This window comes from Cupressus sempervirens, chromosome 9, assembly GCF_028749045.1.
Source record: "Cupressus sempervirens isolate cs-2001-9-10 chromosome 9, ASM2874904v1, whole genome shotgun sequence".
NCBI lineage: Eukaryota > Viridiplantae > Streptophyta > Pinopsida > Cupressales > Cupressaceae > Cupressus > Cupressus sempervirens.
In genome coordinates this window covers 339,970,329-339,994,887 of record NC_143126.1, presented here as the reverse complement: position 1 = coordinate 339,994,887, position 24,559 = coordinate 339,970,329, and the positions used below count along the sequence as shown (strand labels likewise).

Genomic DNA, 24,559 nt, shown 5'->3' with positions numbered 1-24,559 from the left:
GGTCATTTGATGTGGCTACAAGGATGTACCAGAGCTTTGTTATTTTACATCTCTTCTTAGTGTTTTGAAATGTGCTAGTCAACTTTACACTATATTCTACCAAGTTTCAATGATAGCAAGTAGGGACAGGGGGATGCATTATGGGGATAGATCTTTGGAGACCGTCTTAGGGGACACCTATTAGAAAATGGGAATTTTTAAATATTAATATGATAACATCAATAAGACATTCATCATATACATTATAAATCCCTAATACATAAAATTTACAACAAAATTTCACAAGGCTACAAATTCTAAAGCTTTAACTTTTAATTTTTTTAATACAAAGATAAAGGCTTGGTCTTTTTTTTATTTTTTGAATAATTAATAAAATATGCTCTTTATTGAGTTTGACTAGCAATCAATTAGCCATGCAATCAAAAGCTATTTTTTTTGTTTTTCCATGTAAAGATGTAGGGTGGAGAAAGGCGAGGGTTGTAATCACCAAGGAATTATGTTGATTGTAACCCACGGCCGAAGTGCTTAGGTGGAACCCTCACAATTAAATGTAAGTTCTATATGTGGGCATGCAGAGGCACTTACACAAGGGTGAAAGCTCATTTCCTTCAACAAAGTGTGATAGATGTTTATCCTTGTACAAATGAGATGGAATATGATATTGTGAGAGATCAAGAAAGGGTTGAAGGAAATTTGCTAATAAGAGCTCTCATGCTTCAACAACAGGACCAATTGTTGCAACTCAAGGTCAGAATATTGTCAGAGGTGAATGTCTCTTCTATAGATGTAGGAGCAAAATATGCTTAGAAGAGTCCAAACATTGGCAGCTCAAATCCCATGAAAAATTGTTTGATGTGCAAGGTCGAAAAGCAATTGATGTAGCAATTGCATGCTTTTTTATGCAAATTTAAAGGTCGAAACTTTGCTCGCTCACCTTCCTACACTGAGCACTAGCAAGACATAAAACACTAGGGCATGAAAAGCTCTAAATTATTCTAATCGACAAAGAAAAAACTAGATTAAATGAATAAACTGCACCAATGACATGAGTGTGAGCTATAGGTGTATGAAGTACTATTATCAATGGAAGGGTAGATACTAGAAATCATTCACCGCTTACCATCATGGTAACATGCAGCAAATAGCCTTATTCTTTGAAGGCAATAGATTGTTCAAGGCAAGAGAAGAATGTAAAATTTCTATAAAACCCTAGCTATGTAAGGGAATTGAGGAGGTGCGGGCATCACATGTAGTGCAAGTTGTTGATGCCACCCTTATTTGTTATAGATCTCATAGAGGAGGGATGATAATACAAATGTTCATATACAACCACCACCATGCACAAGCCATCTATCGTAAATTTGATAATATGGAACTCCTCAAACATGTTGATACATGTTTTGTTTCTTACATATTATTCTTGAGTGCCTTTGTCAAGTCAAAGGAGCTTTGTGCTCCACGATTGTTAGTGGTGCAAGTGCAAATTGGAGACAATCTACATCAAAACTACAATTGAGGTGAGAGGTATGGTTCTTAATGAGCATTTCTGAACTGTTGTAAAATTTGTAGCTGATATAAGGATGCTTCAATTTTGAGGAGTCAATGGAATGATTTTTCACATGGGCACGATGAGTTTGGTTCCATGCAAGCTTTAAATGTATGAAAGTAAAGAAATATCCTATAAAGTGGTAGTGGAACCATGGAAGTGAAACCCCTGAATTGCAATCATTCGTAATAAGATTGCTCTCACAAGTAGCAAGTTCTTCATCTTGTGAGACAAGTTGGAGTAAATACAATCCATTCATTCACTAAAGAGGAACCGATTAGGGTAAGAAAGTAGAGAACTTGGTGTACATTGATAGCTCAATTTGTCTTCTGTCATGTAGATCTTGGATACAATGAGGGTCCTTCAACAAAATGTCAAAATGTGATCAATTAAGCTAAATGAATTTCTGGAGAAGATTGCATGTAAGTTTTTAGAATATTTATATATAAAGACATATATAAATGCATATATATAATTGTAAATATATAAACATTTATATGTATGTGAATATATAATTCTTTATATATTTAATCATTTATTCTTTTATCTATTTGCATCTATATGCTCTCACATTTATATCTTTCTATTTTATTTTTTATTTGTTATTTGTTGATTATTAGCTAATATTTTTATATATTTGCTTCAACATAATTATTCTGCTTTTATATTCGTCTTATTTATGTTTTTATAATTTTCTTTTTTCTTATTTATTATGTGTTCTATTTGTTTTTTCCTTTGGTTGTTTGGCTTTTATTTTCATTTTTATGTATGTTTAGGTGCGTGTATATATTTACATACATACATATGCCTTTGAATTAACTTTTGGTAGATTTGTTATCATGATATATTTTAATTTCATAATATTCACTTTATATTTTTACTAATTTAGTTTATATCACATAATATATACTACGTAAATTACTAATAGGATTCATTTATATTATATTTTCTTTTCTTTTTTTGCTATTTTATATATTATTTTTAATATATATTATATAATATTATACTGGTTGTAGTCTTCATGCTTTGAAATATAGATATTTATATATTTTTTATTTCCTTTATATTTATATTTTTTCCATTTGTTCCATTCCTTATTTTTAGTTTTTAGTTTTCTTGTGCCGACTTTTTGCCCAACTTGCTCTCTTGATTGGCTCTCTCCCGCTTCTACCACTAACTATGTGCCACTCCCACTCTCCTTGCCTCTCTTTAGTTTAAGGTTTATTCTAAAACTAAACATCTTATATTTCTTGCCTCTCTTTTATCCTAAATGTTGATGGTAAAAACTTACACACAATCTTCTCCAAAAATTCATATACCATAATCAATTAGGGACTGTGGAAATCTCAAATGCTTAAAATCAGAATAAATTTCATGTGATGGAGAAGTTGGTGCAGAAGCACCTATCCACAGAGGTGTATTATCAGAATAAGTTGCATTTATCTTTATTTGTAATGATTATTGATATTATGTAAGGTCACTAGAGAACATTGGAGCCAAAAACAACTCATTTGTAAGGCCTTAAGAGCCATGTTGTGCAAAGGGCCTAAAAGGTCCTATAAAGGTCAAAGTCGGTCCAACAGTCGAAATGTCCAATAGGGGGTTTGAAATGTTGTAATAGTTAATTAACATGGATCGGTTTTTGCAAATGTAATTATATTGCCATTGTTATATATATTTTCCAAATGCAGATTTAAGGACTCGTAAATATGAGGAGACATGTCTCTATAGTTAATCATTAGTCAGTATAATCATATGTATAATATATAAATAATTATATATAATATAATATATCAAATATATATATATATATATATATATAAAAGAATATTTATCTAATGATGATTTACTATCAATAATTAATCTTATGATCATATCAATCTGACAGTAACTACAAACTTAACACTCCCTCTTAGTTAGGAAGGATTGATATAAAACATATTATGCTATTGAGTATACAAAGAGATATCATCTCGGTATGATATTCCTAGAATGGCATATTTAAGGACATCAACATAAATTCATCAACACACACATATATATATTACATATATTATATATGGAATTGGCTACGATTCACAATGAGGCTAAATTTCGCAACACTTTTTTTTTTTAGCAAAGAGGAAAATTAAGTAATTTCTATAACTTTAATATAAGTTTATAATAAATTTAAGTTATGGTGTCTGGTAAGATCTAGCCCAAAAAACCATAACAACTTTCATAGTGTCCAGCAAAATCCAGCCCGAAGAACCATAATAAGTTGGTTATCAAGGTGTCCGGCAAAATCCAACCTAAAGAACCATGATAAGTTGGTTGTCAAGGTGTCCGGCAAAATCCGGCCTGAAGAACCATGATAACACTTGCTCTAACACATTTTGGTGTTAGGAGATAGGTCTACTATTGATAAGATCGTCACCTTTCAATCGTTACCTTCTATTCGTTATCATAACTTCCGGCACTCCGAGATAACAATTTAATGTAGTTTGTTATGATAACTCGTCCAGCTATTGATAAGATCATCACCTTTCAATAGCTCCCCTCTAAATATATACATCAACGAAAAATTGTCACCTTTCATGAAATAATTACAACAGTATCATGTAGTAACTCACACAATATCCACCATTAACCAAGTAAGAGGGTGAGCCCACCATAGCTGCTAGTAGAGGGTGGAACAAGGGTTTTCACTTGTCTTCTCTCTCATTGAGGAGAGCGCATTACAAAGAATTTCTCCTAGAACTTCTCCTCATAGAGAAGATATCATCCACAAAGGATTGCATCTCAAAATTTTCCCTCTGAACATCGATTCTAGAAAGTCAAGTCCTCTAGTTACTTCCTCAGAAACTCTCTTCACCCAAGGATGCCTATTGAACTCGCTCTGAATCAATTTTCTGACTTTCTTGTGATAAGTCATCACTTCCTCGTGATATACATAGGAGTAGGCCCATCAACAACATGCAATCACCCACATGTATTTCTAGACTCCCTCTGAGTATCAATCTTCTAAGCTCCTACGTTGCCTTAGAAGAAGTGTCATACTCCCTCTTACTGTCATAATTTCAATCATCAAAGATGTTTGCTTCAAGAGCCTCACTTCATCCATCTTGATCATCGGGGTCTTTGGAGCTACTATCATGAGATTGAGTCTGCACATAAGGAAAAGATCAAGGTAAATAACCCTTATGGTATGTATAGAACTACAAATAAGAGATAGACTATAAAGAGAAGATAAATGTAAAAGATAAAAATACTTATCTGCACATGAAGATTCAGAAATTGTCCTTTTAAATTATTTGAGAATGGAACATCTCGCCTCTAAAGATAGTTCAAGTGGGAATGGGACATTGACTATTATTCCCCCCACAATGTAATATTCCCACTCTTATTCCTCCTCTTTGGAAGAAAATGTAAACAAGAGAAACTATCTCAATACAATCCATTTCCTCTAAATTAATATGATTAATTTGAGACTGCCAATTTTGTAATGTCTTCAATTTAGATTTGAAAAAAAAAAAAACTTTCACTCAAATCCTCAAAGTACTTTGGTCAAACAGTTACTTGCATGTAAAGATAGTTTGTTTTGAATTCTTCAATTCGAGTATCGTCTCAGATCTGCAGAGTTGCTCTCAATGAAATTGGCACCCATATCAAGGTTTGATTATTCACCGAGTCCTTGGACAAAACATGTATTGGACTGTATTGTACTGCCCCATTGTTGCAGTGACTATGTACAGTCGATTGATTTCAGTCTTGCAATCTGAATTGGTTGTGGCTAAGGAATTGACTTTTGTTGATAACTTTGCCGATTAAAACAATTACAAAAGGTATTTCGTGTTTCTCCTTTCTTAGTACTATTAACAGGAGACTTGATGAAGCCTGATAAATTGAATGACCCCATATATATATATATATATATATATACACACACACACACATATACATATATATAATTGGACATTCATGCTTTGTATACTGTTGCCAATCAACATCATATTTGTTATGTGAGGCTTCTGAGAACAATGATAGAAGACGTGCCAAATTCTGATGAATTTTGTTTGTCTTTAGTGCTAAAATATTCATTTCCAGATTTTGGATTTTGACCTCCAATCCATATGAATATGTGACTCAGTCTGCACTCTTTGATTTCTGAATCTCATTTATATCTCTTAAGGGGACCAATCCAAATGAGGAACATCTTGTAAATTGCACTCTTTGATTTGGCTCTTGCACTGTCAATACCACTATCCATCACTTTTCCAAACTCAATGTCATATATATATCCACTATCCACCACTTTTCCAAACTCAATGTGATATATATATCATCATGACTTCATAATAGAGCCTCATGTTGGCCTCTGTCATGTATTCAAGGATCTAGCATATTGCCAATCTGACTTCCTTGTTCAGCAGACTTGATATTTCAGGTTATATGTGTGTGTGTAAATTATCTTAGCCCTTTTAAACATGTCTAATTATAGTCGCTTCTTCTCCCTCTTCTTAAACACTGGCTGTATATTATTTTTACTGTTTCTTGATCACGTGCCTTCATATATCTGCTACCATGTAATGTAGCATGTGATCAGTAGAATCTATCTATATTTCAGTGATTCCTCTTATCATTTCATTCTATGCTTGGAAACAACTTCCGTTTATATTCTTCCTTCAATTTTTCTGTAATGACTGCCTTGATACAAAATATAAATATTTGATCATCTTCAATGACGCCTTATTTCATTTGCTCATTAAAATCTATAAAACACACTCATCTTTTGAAATCATGCATAATCAGAACAACATTTCTCTCCAATCGATCTACTACTACTTGGCTTCCTTTCTGTCAAGATGACATAGAGAATTTTCCTTCAATATTTGCATAAAGATTCTCTACACACATTCTGTGTTGTCAATACTTTTCATTTTTGTAAACTGTGCTTCTGTTCTCTCTTCCATATGAAGCAACACAATTGGTGAATCTTCAAGATACAATATTGGATGATTTGATTCAAATATCCACTAGGGTTTATAATATCATTTGAGATTTGGATGAATCATGCCATAGGTAAAGGGAAATAATGGCGACCAACTTTGATGACCAAGCACCCAAGCTTCAAGAGTCTAGGCATTAATTTGCACATTGAATCCTCTCAAATAATCACCAAGCATTAAGTCCTTTGCAAAAAATGGTTTTCAAGTACAGATCGAGAGCAATAAATAGACTTGGAATGGTGCTGAAATTGTTGCATACAAGACTTGATGTAGATTGTCAAATGCAACAACCAATTTAGGGTTATAGCGTTATAGCAATTTTTCATCATCTATCAATTTGTGGAAATGACAAATCTCCCAAACCTAGGTAAATATATCAATGTTTAACCACTATGATTTTCTCAACAAGATTAACTACAATATTTACTCTACTCGGATTTGATCATAGTTGTTCCAAATACTTCATATATAATATCATCTCACTAAAAGAATATATGAGAGGACTGAGGCAATAAATGATATGATTTTTGGTATTCTTACGACAACCACAGACTCAGAACATCACAACTCCTTAAGTAAGAATCTCTTCTTGAAAATAACAATTGGCTTCAATATTTCTGAATGATGTAAATGTGCAACACAATGAAATCTTCAGTTTTTTTTAATCATCAAGAACATTTCGCAGGCCAAATTATTGATAAAGTATGAAAAATATATCTTAATAGTGATAGATTCAACCAAGTCTCGACAATAGAGGTCTCCTCAATTACTTGTGCAGTCCACTGCCTATCTTATTCACTATGCAGACATCATTTCTCTCATATGCAACTTCAATAATCTCAATGGCATCGTATCTACCACTCATAGTAACACACGATCTTTGGTCAGTGGCATTGAGTCCTCATACCTAACTCGGCTAGTGGTCCACTTTACAATCGATAGAGAAGATATTGAGCACATTATGATTCTGATTATCTTCCACAATAATGAGACATCTAAAGCGACACGTCATTTGGAAACTAGAGTTTTTTTGCTTGAACAATAAGCCCAGATCTGTCATATTCAATCCCTTCCCACTGAATATACCCATTAGTGCTTCTATATTTGAAGTTGGTCCCTGTAAACTTTCTTTTATCATTTTTTTATACATTTGCAGTTAAGCTTTGATACCATGTTAATTAACATGGATCGGTTTCTACAAGTGTAATTATATTGCCATTGTTATAGATATTTTCCAAATGCAGATTTGAGGACTCATAAATACGAGAGACATGTCTCTATAGTTAATCATCATCAGTTAGTATAACCATATGTATAATATATATATAAAAGAGTATTTATCTAATGATGATTTACTATCAATAATGAATCTTATAATCATATCAATCTGATAGTAACCACAAACTTAATAGTAACTGGTCTCATTTTGTCCATTTTGTCAGGTTTCATGTGTCCGAGAATGGTTTTACAATGTTTGGTGATATTTTGTTAAAAATTGCAAAAGTTGCACAAAAAGTGCAAAAGCTGCAACATTGCAACTTGCAAAAAGTGCAAAAAAGATGCAAGGAGTTTGGTCATGAAGAAGTTGTTGGTGTTGGAAATGGTTTTAAATGGTTGAAAAAGGTTTTTATAACATTGTTTAGACGTGCTCAAAGAGGGAGACAAGTTTGGAGGAGGTTTAACAAAGAATATTAATCAGACTCCCAAATAGTCATACAGTTTTGGCAGATCTGTAGAGAGTTCCCAGACTCAGACTCAGCAAGGTCAACTTGACTCGTGACTCGGCTACAACTCAATAAATACTCAGCAATGACTCAGCAAAATGAAAAAACCCTTGAAATTATATATATATATATATATATATATATATATATATTCCATGATCCGGGCTTAGTTTAAAAACTTGGCAAGGTCTGCTTGGCTTGGTGAGTCAGACTACTTGGAGGACTTGCAGAGAGTCATGGAATTCTGATTCAACATAGTTGCAGAGCCATGGAGGATCAATAAAGTTGTAATTTCAATGTATAATCTATTTAGAAAGATAGAAAAATGATTGGACTTTCATGTGAGTCATTTCTGGTCCATTTCCATATGCAATTCTCAATGGATTCTGTAAAAACTGTTGAAACCCTCAATGAGGGTAATCAAAGAGTTTCAAAAAATATCTTAAAATAGAACCAGTGGAAAGATACAAGATTTTGTGAAATGCTTGTTTCTAACATGTTCTTGAAGTCTCCAAAGTTGCAGGATATTTGAAGAAGTTTTGCTAATGAAAGGATGATGCCCTAGGACTGTATTTTGCATTGTTGGTTATTAGGACAGAACAGTCATGTAACTCAAGGATAACTTTGGTGGCTAATATTCGCCAATTGGCTAATCTCACTCATCAGGGATCCTAGATTTGGCTAATTTGTTTGCACTTTTGGGGTGTCCATGTTGCTTGCACTTTACCAAAATTAGGTCCCATGCTTAGGCTAATCACCAATAATAATACAGAAGTATTTATGTTTTAGTGATGAATTCACGAATGGAATCTAAGGAATCTAATTTTTCTATGTATTAAATTAAATGTTTTCGCCTACAATTTTCAAGGCTTGTCTTAGCTGATGGTCATATTTGCCAATATTTGGTTAAAATTTAAGTTACATTATGTAGATTTGACATGTGTCTCTATTCTGAAGACTTTTCATGAAATTTTCATCCTTTCTCACTTATTTGCGAAATAGATTTGACTGGGGATACATGTCTTTACTTCGGGAACTTTCTTTAAAACTTGGTATCCTTTTAAAATTTTGGCTTGAAATAGGATTTAGGTCATTGATTTAAAATCATCCAACGGTTAAAATAATAGGAGTGCTTCCCCTAAACAACCATTCAATAATTTGGAGGAATACTGTAATGATAAAAGTGAGCTAAATTTGATAATTAATTAGGTTCCATATAATTATAATAATAATAAAACTATTGTTTCTAGGTATGTGTACTTTTTTCCACGATTTTCATCAATAATGAAAGATTTGCCGGGATTTTATAGAATTTTCATATGATTGAAAAACAACCACCAATAAAATTAAAAGTTTTCCTACTTAAAAATAAAAATTCGCCAATTGAAAGTATTTTTTTCCCCTGAATTAATGTTTGATTTGCCAAAATTTTGTACTTTTTTCTAAAGGGGGTTTTCTTAAGGTTATCCCTGGTCATGTTGCAGTGAGTTGTACAAATAGGTACAGCATATTATTGGCATGAAACCAATGGAATTTGTTAGATACATGAACTAACTTTCATTTGCTTCAAGTTCAATCCATTTTCATGGAGAAATGAGCAAGTTATGGCTGATTTTTGTGAAAGCAGTTTGTTTAATTATTTATTTTTTGCGCAATGAGTTAGTTATAGACTAATGACTTAAGATGAATGGAAGGATAATGATGTCACAACAAAACTTTCTTCCTTCCAGAAAAATTATTAAGGTCTTTTGACGGGTCGAAGAGATCCATTTCTGAAAACTGGTATTTTCGTGTATGAAATCCTGTCACTACTGCGATAGGAAGGTTGCAGACATTCTATCTTGGATAAAATTGAAGTCCCTGTGAAGAGCGTTATGTGAAAGGAATAGTTTTTTATCTGTCCTAAGATACTTTTTAGATTGATTTGTATCAGATTCAAAGGTTAAGAGTCATCTGGTTTCTTGGAATGCTAAGGTGTTGTATGGTGGTCCTTGTGGACAAATAAAGTCTTTATTGACATTGACGATTAGATTGTGTCAAAAAGAGTAATTAACCTTGTTATCAAGTTGGAGGTCAATATTACCCTTGAAAGTTTTCATGATTGTGTTGGATGCTCCGCATCAGTTGCAGCCATTTTCGATGAAGTGGTTGAAACAACTGGTTTTACTTATTTACCCCGTGTTATTCTATCAATAGATGATCCTGAGTTTGAGAGTGATGACTATTTGGAGAGCATCATAGCTGAGGACCTTGATATCGAGAATCAAATCATAGAAGACTAGATGACAGACTAAGATTTCTGATTTTTGTTTCTGTTTTTTTCATTTTGTTTATGTATCAGCATGTTGTTCATCAAGCCTATTCCACTATGTAATCAGTTGAAAATTTGCATACAAAGATAATATGATAATATGACATTATTTTTGTCTACTTAATATTCAACATTAATATTTAACAATAAACTAGATCACTTCAATGTCAATATATTTTCAGATTTTCTATAAAAATATTAAATGATATCGTCTCCAAGTAAACCCCTCTCCTATTTTGGAAAAATAGTTGTACCTGTACCAGTGCCCATCTTTGTAATACCCAAGTACACCTGTCTCCATGATCACGGTTCTTGTTTTGAAAATTCAATGTCGATATATTTTCAGATTTTCTATAAAAATATTAAATGATATCATCTCCAAGTAACCCCCTCTCCTATTTTGGAAAAATAGTTGTACCTGTACCAGTGCCCATCTCTGTAGTACCCAAGTACACCTGTCTCCATGCAACTTGCTGAAGTGCTTGAAACAGATGGTCTTACTTATTTACCCCTTGTTATTCTACCAATAGAGGATCCTGAGTTTGAGAGTGATGACTATTTAGAGAGCATCATAATATGGATAATCAAAGCGTAGAACACTAGATGAAAGATTAAGATTTCTGATTTTTGTTTCAGTTTTTTCATTTTGTTTATGCATCAGCATGTTGTTCATCCAGCCTATTCCAATATGTAATCAGTTTAAAGCTTTCATACAACGATAATATGATAATACAACCTTTTTTTTGTCTACTTAATATTCAACGTTAATATTTAACAATAAACTAGATCATTGTTCTTGTTATGAAAATTCAATGTCAATATATTTTCAGATCTTATCTATGTTACCCCGAGTTTCTGGGACAATCAACGTTAATATTTAACAATAAACTAGATCATTGTTCTTGTTATGAAAATTCAATGTCAATATATTTTCAGATTTTATCTATGTTACCCTGAGTTTCTGGGACAAGGGGATGAGGGGACAAGGAAACAAATTTCCGAGACGGTTTTTTTTTTTGGCTGAAATAGGGGGCAGCAGAGGACGGCTATATATATATATATTCATAAATTTCAGAATTACATAACATTGTCACATTCATCATAGCAACATAGTTTAAAATTATCAATTTCATTCATCAAATCAGTATAGAACATAGCATCAAATTGAATCATCATTTAAGTATTGGAACATAAGATGACATCAAATGAGAGAATCAATCTACCATAGATTAGACTTTAGAGCCCTTTCTTGTGGGTTTTGGAGGAAAACCAAATTTGTTGTGCCAAATCTTCCTAGATGAGTAGCAACCATCTTGTTTGGGCAGTAATCAGCTACAACAATTTATTTATGGGCAATTATTGTTGCTATTAAAGCATTATCAAAGGTGAAAACAATCTGAGTATTCCTCAACCTAGTAGTAATCATTTCCAGGTCTGCAATATGAATATCAAAAAGAAGTCTGATTTACAATCATTTTCAGGTCTGGTTTGTTGAACAAAAGTTGAAGTTTTAATTTTCAGTCATAATTGGATGCCAAGTTTGTAACAGCTTCCAAAAAAAAAATCTTTCAACATGGGTTATATCAACATATTTTATTATTTTAATGTGGGGCCAGTGAATGGGCAGAATATCGCCATTTATTAATGTTTTTTTAAGTTGAATTTTATTTTAAAATCGGAAACTTCAAGCAGTCCCCAAGACGGATGGGAAACGGCTACGGAGTCCCCGGGACGGTCAACACCCTTTGGAAACGCGACAGTTTCCTAAGTTTCAGGGACAGGTTTCCAATTTTCTTGGTTGGGTGGGGATGGCTTGGAAATGTTTCTGGCCGTCCGCAAGTCCCTGAAACGAGGACAGTTTCCGAAACTCAAGGCTTAGGGCTGGAAACGCGTCCCTGGGTAACATAGGATTTTCTATAAAAATATTAAATGATATCGTCTCCAAGTAACCCCCTCTCCTATTTTGGAAAAATAGTTTTACCTGTACCAATGCCCATCTTTGTAGTACCCAAGTACACCCGTCTCCACGCAACCTTGTTGGGCATCCTATCCTTCCTTAGCAATACATTCATTATTCCCTTACTGCACCATGCTTTCCTATTACCATACATATTCAAAATGTTTATTTCATCTGAGCTCTTATTATTTAAAGATGTTACTAAAGAGTTACCTTATGAAAATAATTACCAAATGTCTGAGTTAAGGCGTTTTACACTAACTGACCCTTCTCATATCAAAACCTATCATTGCAAACAAAAAGTCTTCTCTAACCTACATCAAGAATTAGTAGCTCAATAGGGAGCCAAACTAGTGTTACATAATCTTCAGAACCAAATATTGCATTAAGTAGTACTGTCCTTTCTGAAACAGGCAAAAGAACTATGTAAAACTTCACAAGAATACAATACCAATAAACAACCTTCCCAAGTAGACAAATGAATCAGTAGTTCATTAACAGCAGCTTTAGTGTGGCATAATCTTCACCAAAAAACATTACTTTGAAAAGGAAAAGTATTAAAACAGTCATGTTTTTTATGGCACAAACAAAAGAGAGAACAAAACTCAGCAAGAAGATAATTGTAGTGGTAATTACTAATTACATGTTAATGCCTACTTGTCAAGATGAACAAAGGAAACACTACCCTACCAACATCGTGAAGCTAATAATGCCTTACATTTTATGGTACTCCTTGACCTGGCTATCAGCTAATTGCAGTTTTCCGCCTTCTTCCTGGTCATGCTCATTCAATTCATTCAATGATGCATTTACATCTTCTAACTCCCTCCGAAGCTTTTCTATCTCTTTTCCTTGTCTTCTCTGCTCTTCTTTCTTTTTATCCAGCTCTTTTCCACTGCTTTTAATTTTTTGTGAGATGCGCGAAATTTCTTCTTTTAACTTGAGAAGCTCTGGTTGCTGAGAGAACATAAGAGTTATCTCAAAGGAAACAAGAATGTTTGATGTTGAACAAAGTAAAAAGCTTTAGGCAAATCACTGAATTTTATCACGTATTTTTTAATTTCCTCACTAGCCACTAGTTTTCTATAAATATATATGGTGTCATATACAACAAATAGAAGTGACGAAGAAAGTTCTAGCTATAAAAAATCTATAGATGTGAAGCAATTATGAGAGACTACAATGATAAGCCGTACCATCTTGCCTTCCTTGAAATACATGAGAAATACATAACTGGAAATAAAAAAGTGGACTCAGAAAAATAGAGTATTAAAAAGCACATCATAAAATTCTTAGAAGCATGAATTAAAAAACATTATATTAAAAAGAACTCTCTAGTCTCCTTAACAGTCAATAAGATTAGTGCTAAAGGCCAAGTTCTGGGATATAAAGATGCTCCATCAACAGATTCAAAGAAAAGAATCTGGATATGAAAGATGCAGTGCCAGCATGCTTATTCTGCTTTTCAAGTGACTACAGGACTATGTGTTTCTTTTCAAACAACTGATATACTAAAGTATTCAGCAACATTTTTGTAATCAAAGTCATGTGAGCAGCAATGAATGTGCCTTTGGTTCACCAAAGTGTAAAACTCACTTAAAATAGAATGGTGTCCATGTTTAAGCAAACAGGAATATCACATGTATTTTACTGCAAAAACTGTAGCTTTAGATCTTTGACTGATGATGCTCTAATAATTCATATTTACAGGACAAACTAGCAGGATTCTCCTCTGTCCCTCCTCAGGTGCACGTATATCAGATTTGGATATGTATCCGGTACAGCCTGGATACACATTGAATACTGTATCCATGTGTGCCCCAAAGTAACTTGATTTTCCAACAGCACACGGATTTGATTTTAAAACAAAATTGATGTAAATCTTTGCAAATTTAATTTTTTTAAAGCTTCATTCGTGCAACTTTTTTTTTGGTATAAAAAAAAACTTAGACCAAATGAGAAAGACAAATAAAATGTATTTCTGTTTGAGCGACCCAGTCTTTTCATTTATCTTCCAATGCAACTCTGCTATTTTTGCAGATTGTGAACTGTTTAAATTTAATTATGATTATTCATATAGCATTTATGATTTATGACATATGTATCTATATTGCTTTTTAAGTAGTAAATGTCTCCTCTAATAACTTACAAAAATATGTTAATTATATGCATGTGTTTTTTATTAATGTCCTATCCAGCAGTATCCATATTGGGTATCTTAAAATATGGTTGTATCCATTTCCATGCTCTTATAGGGAGAATAAGGAAGAATTTGGGAAGATGATAAGTAAATAGTATTCCATTGACTAGAAAAACTACCACAACACATATTGAAGCCAACCTGCTGATTGCCATCCTTTTTCAGCTAAAAAATTTACTAGAATGATTGAAGCAAAGTCAAAACAGAAAAAAAGTAAAATTTGTATTGAAATGCAAGCACGTAGCATTGTCCGACTGCTCCCCATGAGCTGCAGGCAGCAAAGTGAATTTCAAATGAAACTCGTGCAGAAAATGGCAAGCATGATGGAAAGAATCAGATTACCAGGAGACTGGTAGCAGTACTTGTATGGGAAACTGGTGCTGGTACCAGTACATATATTGTTGAAAATAGAAACTAATCGTACATGGGAGATGCCACTTTTTAATATAGTTTATTAATTTTCTTACATTAAAACTGAAAATATCAGTATCAAGTGAAATGTGAACGGAATTTAGGATAACCATTTCAGTTACTGCTATACACCCACTCCACAGGTCTTTCTCCCTAGCAAAGCTGTGCCATTGATTTATACTTTTTGAGACAGAAGTAATTGCCACAAATGTCTTTCAGAATATGGGCAGGTCAAGCAGGAGTAGTGCAGTTATTATAAAGCAGTTTTGGTGTCTTCTTGTTCCAATGTAAATCGGTACAATGAGAATGTGGCAACAGGAAAGAAGGATTTAATAATATATGTTGCATTTAGCCTGCCTACAGGAACAGAAATAGATGTGAAAAGAAATGTGAAAGCACAAATATGCCAGAAAAGCTATCAGATATCCCTGGTTGTGGAAAAATACACTTGATCAAAATAAGCAAGTGCGCCAAAAAATTCAGAAAGAAAATTCTGTGACAGGAAAACAAAGACGAAAATGATATTCATGTGTGTGAATTAGGCCTTTTTTTGCATTTTTAGTTTTAGGCAAACACTTGCTGGATTTCGTGACATCTTTCCTTATGTCCCCCTGTTTAAGAACTTCAAATATGATGTCCTATTATGAAATAAAGATTTAATAATAAGAAAATATAAAAATAAATATTACAATCATAATAGAAATAAATAATGATATTATGATATATTAAATATTATTATCATTTATATAAAAATATATGTTTTAAATACATAAACAGAGATAGAAATAATATCATTATACATATAAAATAATATTATAATATATAATAATAATCATAATATGAAATATAATATGAAAATTAAAATATTAAATAATAAATAAACAGATTTGTTAATTAATTAATCAACAAAAAAATTACAATATAAGTAAGCAAGTAATATAGTATATATTTTTTTTTTAAATAGGTAATCGGCCGAAGCCTTGATTATTTATCATTTATTTATTATTATTTGTGAAGATTAATTATTAATATGCGTTAAGCTTGAGTAGTTTCAAACCCAATACCTCCCCAATGAGAGGCTCACAAGTTACCATTGTGTTGTAGGCTCTTGCCTAATATAGTATATATTCTTATTATAATATATTATCAACACAATAATAATAAATATCATACATGATCTTCCAAAAGGGCATGACTTTAGCGAAGAAAGGTATATATAGAATTATAATCAAATCAATAGGGATAACAAATTTATGCAAACTTCTCATACTGGCACTGATATTGAATATTTCTGACAGCACTTATTCTTGTGTGGCACATGGAGATGTTAGAAGGCAATCAAATTATATTCTCTTCCCTGTGGTAGTTGCTGCCAATGACTATTGGTGATTCAGTCATGGATTAATGTGAGTAAATATTTGCCGAAATATTAAAGTGGACCCAATTTATCATTTGGAGTAATCGCCTATCAAGGCTGCGCAATGGCATCAAAGTATTTGATTAGGGAATAGAGAGATCCGCAATAGAGGAGAAAGCACTGACAAATTAGAGAATATTCACCAGCAATGGCAAATCAGAGGAGTCACTTTGCAGACTATAGATAAGATATGTTTCAAATTTCAATCGTCTAAAAAGGTGTGACCTGTTTCAGCAGTTTGAATGCTCAGTGAGCTTTTTACACCATCGCAACAGCGATATTATACAGAGGAGCAGGTCTCCTTCTATAGCTGCCACCTTATAGAGGATCATTACAAAATCAGTGCTGTGTATCATTGATGACAGCAGCAAGGAATGAACTAATACAACAATTCCTAAAACAAGCAATAATCAACTTCAAACGGGTGAAAAGAAACAAGCATTTTATATACAGACAGCAACATCAATGGTGAATAAAAGGGGAATTCATGAAATACTCTTCCATGTGTGCACTTGAAGTGACAGAAATAAACACTGAACTACTGTGGATGCACATGACCTGGTAGTTACAGGTGCCAAGACTGCAGATTTCCTAACATGACAATGAAAACTAGGCTTGGAACAAATTTGAATGAAGCAGAGTATAAATTAGGGAAAACATAGTGCCATGCTTTCATTCAAAGATATCGAATGTTGATTATCATATGTGACTCCCAAATCAGGACGACAGAATACAAAGTGACTAACATCAAAAAAGATAATAGTCTTCGGGAGACAATTCCCAACTTGTGTGGTCATACCTAGCAATATTAACAGGAAGAATATGAGATGCGTTGAGTTGATTCAACGAAGTATCGATGACACGTTGAGTTGATTCAATGAAGTAGTGATGACTTCTATCAATTTGGAAGATCAAGCTCTTAAAATTCATATTCAGTTTCCATGAACATCACAAGCAATTCATTGATGTCCCCATCAAGATGAATTGTTCAACTAAGAGTAATTAGGTATGGATAGCTATAGTTTCGTAATAAGGAGCTAGCTGGAAACATATCGTGTCTTGTTGAAAGATGATCATATTGTTGGGGTCAATGAACCAAGGGATTCGTGGAATAAGAGAGAGCAATCAGGTATTTATTTCGTGGGTCAGAACATAAGAGATTGCTCCAGACTATGTTATCGGATTCTCAACTAAAGAGGGCAATATTAGTGTTTGGCAACACTAGTAGTATGTGCCCATATTGTTTGGTCACTAATCAAGCCTTATGCTAGTAAATTTGAAAATGAATGGAAACAAAGGTGGATCCCAAAGTGGGGACATTACAAGTAGTATCAGAGCATGTTCATGTCAACCTGAGGGACATTATGCTGAACTGATTACTTCAAGAGATGAATATGGTCTTGGTTAGATGTTAATGCCTCTTAAGTGATCAATATTACCCCTAGAGAAGAATTTTGGTCCTGATTTAATATTCTTGCCTGTTCAGGGCCAAGTGAACTATGTCTACACAAATTCAGGTGTATGCTTTGTGTTTCAAATACCTGTCCCTTTGCTTGGTCTAAGGGTACAAGAATAAAAGAAATGAGAAATTGATGTAGAAGAATGTAGTCAAGAGGATTAAGGTTGTCATTTGAGTTGACCACCTTGATGGATGCCAAAGTTTTGTTATCAAGGCAAAGAGGGTCAAAGTCTTGCTCTTAGGCTTATAGATTGGATAAGCTGAGAATCCCACTACATACATCATACCATTCTTAACGTAGCAGATGTAAGTTGCCATCTAAGTAGACCACCGTAATGGATGCCAAAGTTCTTTGATAAAGGCCAAGAGGGCCAAAGTTCCGCTCTTGGGCTTAGGTTGGACAAGCTAAGAGGGTTAAGATTGTCATCTAAGCAGACCACCTTGATGGATGCCAAAGTTCTGCCATCAAGACCAAGAGGGACGAAGTTTTGCTCTTGAGATTAGGTTAGACAAAATTAAGAGTTTTAAGACAGCCATCTAAGTAAAGTAGACCACCTTGGAAGATGCCAAAGTTCTACCACCAAGACCAAGGGGGCCAATGGTCCGCTCTTGGGCTTAAATTGGCCAAGTTGAGAACCCCACTATGATTCCCTACCATTTCAACTATGTTGAGCTAATTAACTATGAAAGATGAGGCATGGATAAGGAAGCAAGACAAGCATCCTACTGGGTAGACCACCTCACATGGATGTCTAAGTCCTGCCACCAAGGCAAAGGGGACCAAAGTTCTACTCTTAGGCTTAGTTGGGATTGACTTGGACAAATAGAAGAAATATTATAAAAATTTGATAATAACTGAGAGTAATAGGCCACTTCGAGGGGGCAACCTCCAAATATCTCCAATGAGAACACACTTCACAATATGATCTTGAAATAAGACTCACAACCTCCTATATATACCTAATTATGCTTAGGTTGAATAGACACAACCCTACATAACACCTAGGCCGACCTACCTACCTAAATAATAATAAATAATGGTAACATGATTTAATTAAGGATTAAGATAGCCCTATATACACCAATATTAAGGGCGTACCAAACAACCTTATCATAACTTGAACTCTACGAATCCATTTGTTTAAGAATGATAATAGTATACTCGCACTTGGAATTTATATGCATTTTTGTTTCCTTAGTTGTAGGGTTAGCAATCAAGAGCATAGTGGTGAAATATTTTTTTGTAAATCATTTCCCTAACCCTAGCTTATTGCAAATTGTAAATTGTAGGATTTAATCAAGGAATCAAATAAAGTTTATATTGGGTGTGTCCTTTGTGTTTACTTTGTGCCTCTTTTGTGCTTTCATATATCTGCTTCATGTCTTTGTGCATTAATATGTATACTTTGTGTATGCTTTGTGTCTTCCTACATCCAAGTGTATACTTCGTATTTTCATTGTATATGCTCCATGTTGGCTCTATATTATTTGTGATCTAGAATATGAACTCAAGCTAGAATGAATCAAAGATATAAATTGATATTGATCATAAATGGAGACAAGCTATTCTCAAATTGCACAACAAAAACAACACACATGGAAAGACTTGTGTAAACTGCCATTTCTTGAGGACAAGCAATTTTGGGAGGATAGGATTGTCATGTCCCCACATTTAAGAACCCTAATTATGATCTCCTCTTCTAAAATAAAGATATTAGTAATAATAATAAAATCTAAAAATAAATAAATAAATGATAGAATCATAATATGAATAGATAATATAGGCAGCATACAATGCAACAGTAAATTGTAAGCTTCTCGTCAAGGAAGTCTTTGGGTTTGCATCCGCGCTGAACACATAAAAATAATTAATCCAACCAATAATAATAAAAAGATAAATAAGGATACTCTGGAATTCTATACCCCCAACATCGAATTGTCAAGTAAGGAAAAGTATTCCTTTGAATTCACTCCTCACTTCTAGTCTGAAAACCCTTATGATATTGCCGAGGTCATTATGGTCTTTGGGAAATAGCAGGGTACGTTAGGTTCTTAGCTCTTGCTCTCCTGTAGTCTAGCTGGAGTTTTCCCCTGTTTTGCTCTTGGTCTGGTGTCCTAGTTCGTGCTTTTCCTATCCCTCTCTTAGGTCGGAAAGCTATGAAGGCTCTTGTAGGGTTGTTTGTCTTCTATAGTATTAGTATGGCATCCATATTATAGATCTTAAAGGGAAGTTTTGTATAATGCTAAGATGGTAGTATTCCTCTAATGGTAGTTATCTCAGAGGCTGGTTAGTAAGTTAGTTCCTCTTAAGTCAGCTATGAGACCTCCTTTTGAATATTTGTAATCTTTCGACATCAGTATATATAAAGTCTCTATTAGTATTAGTATGTTTTGTTCTATGTTCTCTCAAACTGACAATTCTGGTTATTTTTGGTCTAAGTATAGATATATCTGCTAAAGGATAGTATCTGGGATTTCTTATAGCTGCGACTATAGAATTGTCTAATGATTGTTAAGAAACTAACCCTAACCAAGTTGACGAGGTAATTAATTTTTTGATCCATCATAGGATCATCTAGCTGGTTTAAAATTAGACTTAGATACAAGTTCATCAATAATAAATACTCTAAAGGCATTACATTAAGATGGGTACTGACTAATAACAAGATCCTTATTTCTCTTGAATGATCAATGGTAAGCTTTTAGCTTTATAGCTCTAATCTTATTCTCAATTAACCCATAAGTATATCTTGAGAATGGGGAATATTTTAAGCCTCTTAAGTATCATGGAAAGTTAGTCATAGAGCATTATGCAAAGTTAGTCATAATTAGATTAAATTTTCTTCTTATGGTGCATTTTGGTATTAGTTAACCCTTTGCATAAAGTATAGGTTTAATATTATGAATCTTGGTTAATATAATATGACTCGTTCTGGTAAGATTCAAATTGTTGTTCCCTAACAATCTCCCCAAGAGTCAAACATCATCTGAATAGTATTTTTTGAATATCCTCAACATTTACAGCCTATGCATACTCTCCCTCATAGGTGTTACTCTCCTCCACGTGAGTTTGATTTTTTCATGTGTTACTCTCCCCGAATGACATCAATGACAAAGGTGTCAATATGCCAATCTAAGAATCTGATGTGCTCTCATTATTGTACCAACATTAGATCTAGCCATTCAAACCAAGTGCCAACAAACACTGTTATACCAAACATTAATTAAGAGTTCTTGAATTAACTCTACCCAAAACAACTCCCCCATAGGAGAAGCATCAAGCATCCAGTTCAGATGTATGAATAGTGCTCTGATTGTACTAGATTGATGCAATTCTGCATCAATTACTCTGAATCAGGTGGAAACATTACCCCAAGCATACCTCTAAGGTACTCTAATGTATCCTTAGCCAATGGTTCAATAAAGATATCGGCTATTTGTTCTTTGTACTAACATATCCCAATCTGATTTCCTTTTCTGCTACCTTCTCTCTCAAAAAATGATAATTTAAAGTAATGTGTTTTGTATTTGAATGTAAAACTGGATTCTTTGACATTGTTACATCCCAATTTTTGACCTAAATTAAAATATAGCCATTGAGGTTCACATGAAGTCAGTTGACAATTAAATTGTTATAATCCTATGAAATGGTAAGATGGTTAGTCGCTATATTTTCATGTGAAGATAACATGCAAGTGATTATTTATCACAAATTCATGGAATTTAAAAGGCGGTTGACGTTATGATTATTTATGATTAAATAACTTGATTGGTAATTTAACTGCGGTGAATTTCCTTATAGGAAGCATGTTGAAGGGGTGGAAGCATTGTCAGAAAAGAATTAGGCACAAAAGCATCACCATCACCAGGCAAATGGGTTGAGGACCTAGCGACTTTAACATAGGATACATTTGTGGGACTCGCATGAGCTATTAAGAAAATAATCTAAAAAAACATAAAATAATTTAATTAAAATATAAAAACATACCTCAAGAGATTTTAATTGATCTTTCATCATATTATTATAATAATATATATGTATACGTACATATAGATATAAAAAAGAAATGGCACCATTATATTATAATAACTTAAGAAAATGATGTCCACCCCATTGATATACTTACATGAACGTATGTAAATATAAATTATAATAATAGCTGAAATTATAAATTTTCCAACTCTTTCTTCCAACCTTTTACTTTTCCCTTTTCTTTTTCATTGATTTAGCACTTGACATTCAAATTGACATATAATCTTTTAAAAACTGGTGGACGCCAAGAAGTCAAGGCAAGACCTTTAAAAATGGAAGCCGTGAGAGGAGTCGGACACCTTTTTCTACATTTCCGGATTCTTTCTATTGTTGTTTTCAAATCTCCTTGCCTCTATAACACCGAACTCTATCCCATTGCTAATATTTACTTCCGCCAATGCCCCTGCAATTATTGAATTATAACCTTGATTCAAACAATGCGATTTTACCCTTTGCCGTGCAAGTATTTCCGGCTAGGAATCAGAGGTATATGCACTGAAGGTGACGTCTTAAGCAATGAGAGGGAATCAATCAAATTGCAAGTGCTTCAAGCAATACTTATCAGGTCATGTGTTACCTTTCAATGTTTTTAAATACAATTTCAGCAGCAGTCGGCTAAGCTTAGGAATCTCTTTTCTCTATGACTATGATCACGTTATTTAACTTGCTGAATAATCCCGGTGAATTATAATGAACTTCCTTTTTACTTTCATTGTATCCAGAATCATCATAAAAGAAGTTGAGTAGTATCTCTTAAAGAAGAGTTTCTAAATGTAATAAGAACCTGTATGAATGTTGCTAACCTCAAGAATAAGTTTTATTTTGTCTCAATTCGTGATAAAAGATATCAAGAGCAGAATGCTCATAACTTTTACAAAACATCTGGGATTCACCGGCAATGTAGCCATGAAATGGTGAAGAGGTGTAAAACGGCAGAGTGCTCATAATCTTTCAAAGCACTTGGGAATCACCGGATATGTAGCCATTTATGGTGAAGAGGTGGAATAAATCTGCAAGAAAACAGAAGAGAAATCAGACATGAATAACATAAATATATCTTACTTAATAGCTCATGCTTCATCACGTTTATTGTATTCCCCTATTGTCAAGTCGAGTGGTGTGATTTAGATTACTAAGATGCTCAGTGGATGACAAGATGATCCATGCCTATTCCGAGTAGGGAGGGCCTTTCTCATTAGAGATCATGTGGGGATAAGTTATGGTTTGAGGTTGGGTGGTTAAGCCCCTGACAATGTTTCACCTCTCCACAAGTTGTCGGACGTGCAACAGACAAAGATAAGCTATGCATTCAAACGTATGTCGAAAACAGGTATTTGTACTTTATGATGTATATTCAAGTAGAAGGTAAGATAATTTGAATTGTATCATCATTACAGTTATTTCTTAAATTGAAAGCAATTCTTATCGTCAATATAATTGGCAACTAGTTAGATTGGTTGATCCTCTAATTGAATATGGAATATATCTATAGGATTGTTATTGAAGCCCTAAATGATACAATGGTATCTAAAGCCCTAATTGATACAGTGGTATCTGATGCCCTAAATGATCCAATGATAATTGATGCCCTAATTGATACAAAAGGTATGTGATGCCCTAAATGATATAGTGGTATTTGATGGTAATTGTCATTTGATTTTGATATAGTGGTATTTGATGGTAATCGTCAATTGATCCTAAGTGATATTTGTGAACTAATCTAGGTGATTGCAGAAGCATCGCTACATTGGTTTTTCGAATCGAATTCCATGGTATGTAGATTTTAATTTCCACAATAAATTCATTGATGGTATTTTCAGATGTTAGTTGTGAGTTTTTTGTTTAAGTAATTGTAACTACTAATCTCATTCACATGAACATAATTGATATAACTGTCTTCTTATGAAAATGAAGTAATAATTGTATTTCTTTGATATGATATTCGTTAATTAAGACCCAGGAAAACTAGATGTTACAAACATGCTTACTGTACTTGTGTTGTCACAATGAATAATAACAGGTTCTGAAAATTGAATACCTATATCCTTCAGCATTTGCATCATCCATATATTTTGATTACAAATGTTTGTTGTTGTTACATATTTTGCTTATGTTGTAGATTGTGAAATGCAATCTTGTTCCTTTCTTAGCCAAGAAACCAATCTTACTCTTAGAAAGAACACACCACCATTTGCGCTCTTCCTATCATCAACATTGCCTGCCCAATCAGCATCAGTGTATGCACATAAATGCAATCTTGTTCCTTTCTTAGCCAAGAAACCAATCTTACTCTTAGAAAGAACACACCACCACTTGTGTTCTTCCTTCATCAACATTGCCTACCCAATCAGCATCAGTGTATGCACATAAAGTAAAATGATTAGACCTGTCATACCATAACCCAAAATATGATGTTCCTGTCAAATATCTCAATATCATTTTTACTGCTGCTAAATGTGTCTCTTTAGGATCTTCTTAAAATATTGCAACAATACCAAATGCATTTACTATGT

General features: G+C 33.5%; 1 protein-coding gene across 1 annotated transcript in view; it reads right to left on the bottom strand.

Annotated features, from left to right (window-relative positions):
• The window catches only part of TTN8 (Structural maintenance of chromosomes (SMC) family protein), a 188,954-nt gene that overhangs the window by 105,328 nt on the left and 59,067 nt on the right, over positions 1 to 24,559 (bottom strand). Inside the window, exon 4 of the mRNA XM_089800051.1 lies at positions 13,245 to 13,483. Within this exon, the coding sequence (XP_089656177.1) occupies positions 13,245 to 13,483 (239 nt within the window). The remainder of the gene's footprint in view (positions 1 to 13,244; positions 13,484 to 24,559) is intronic.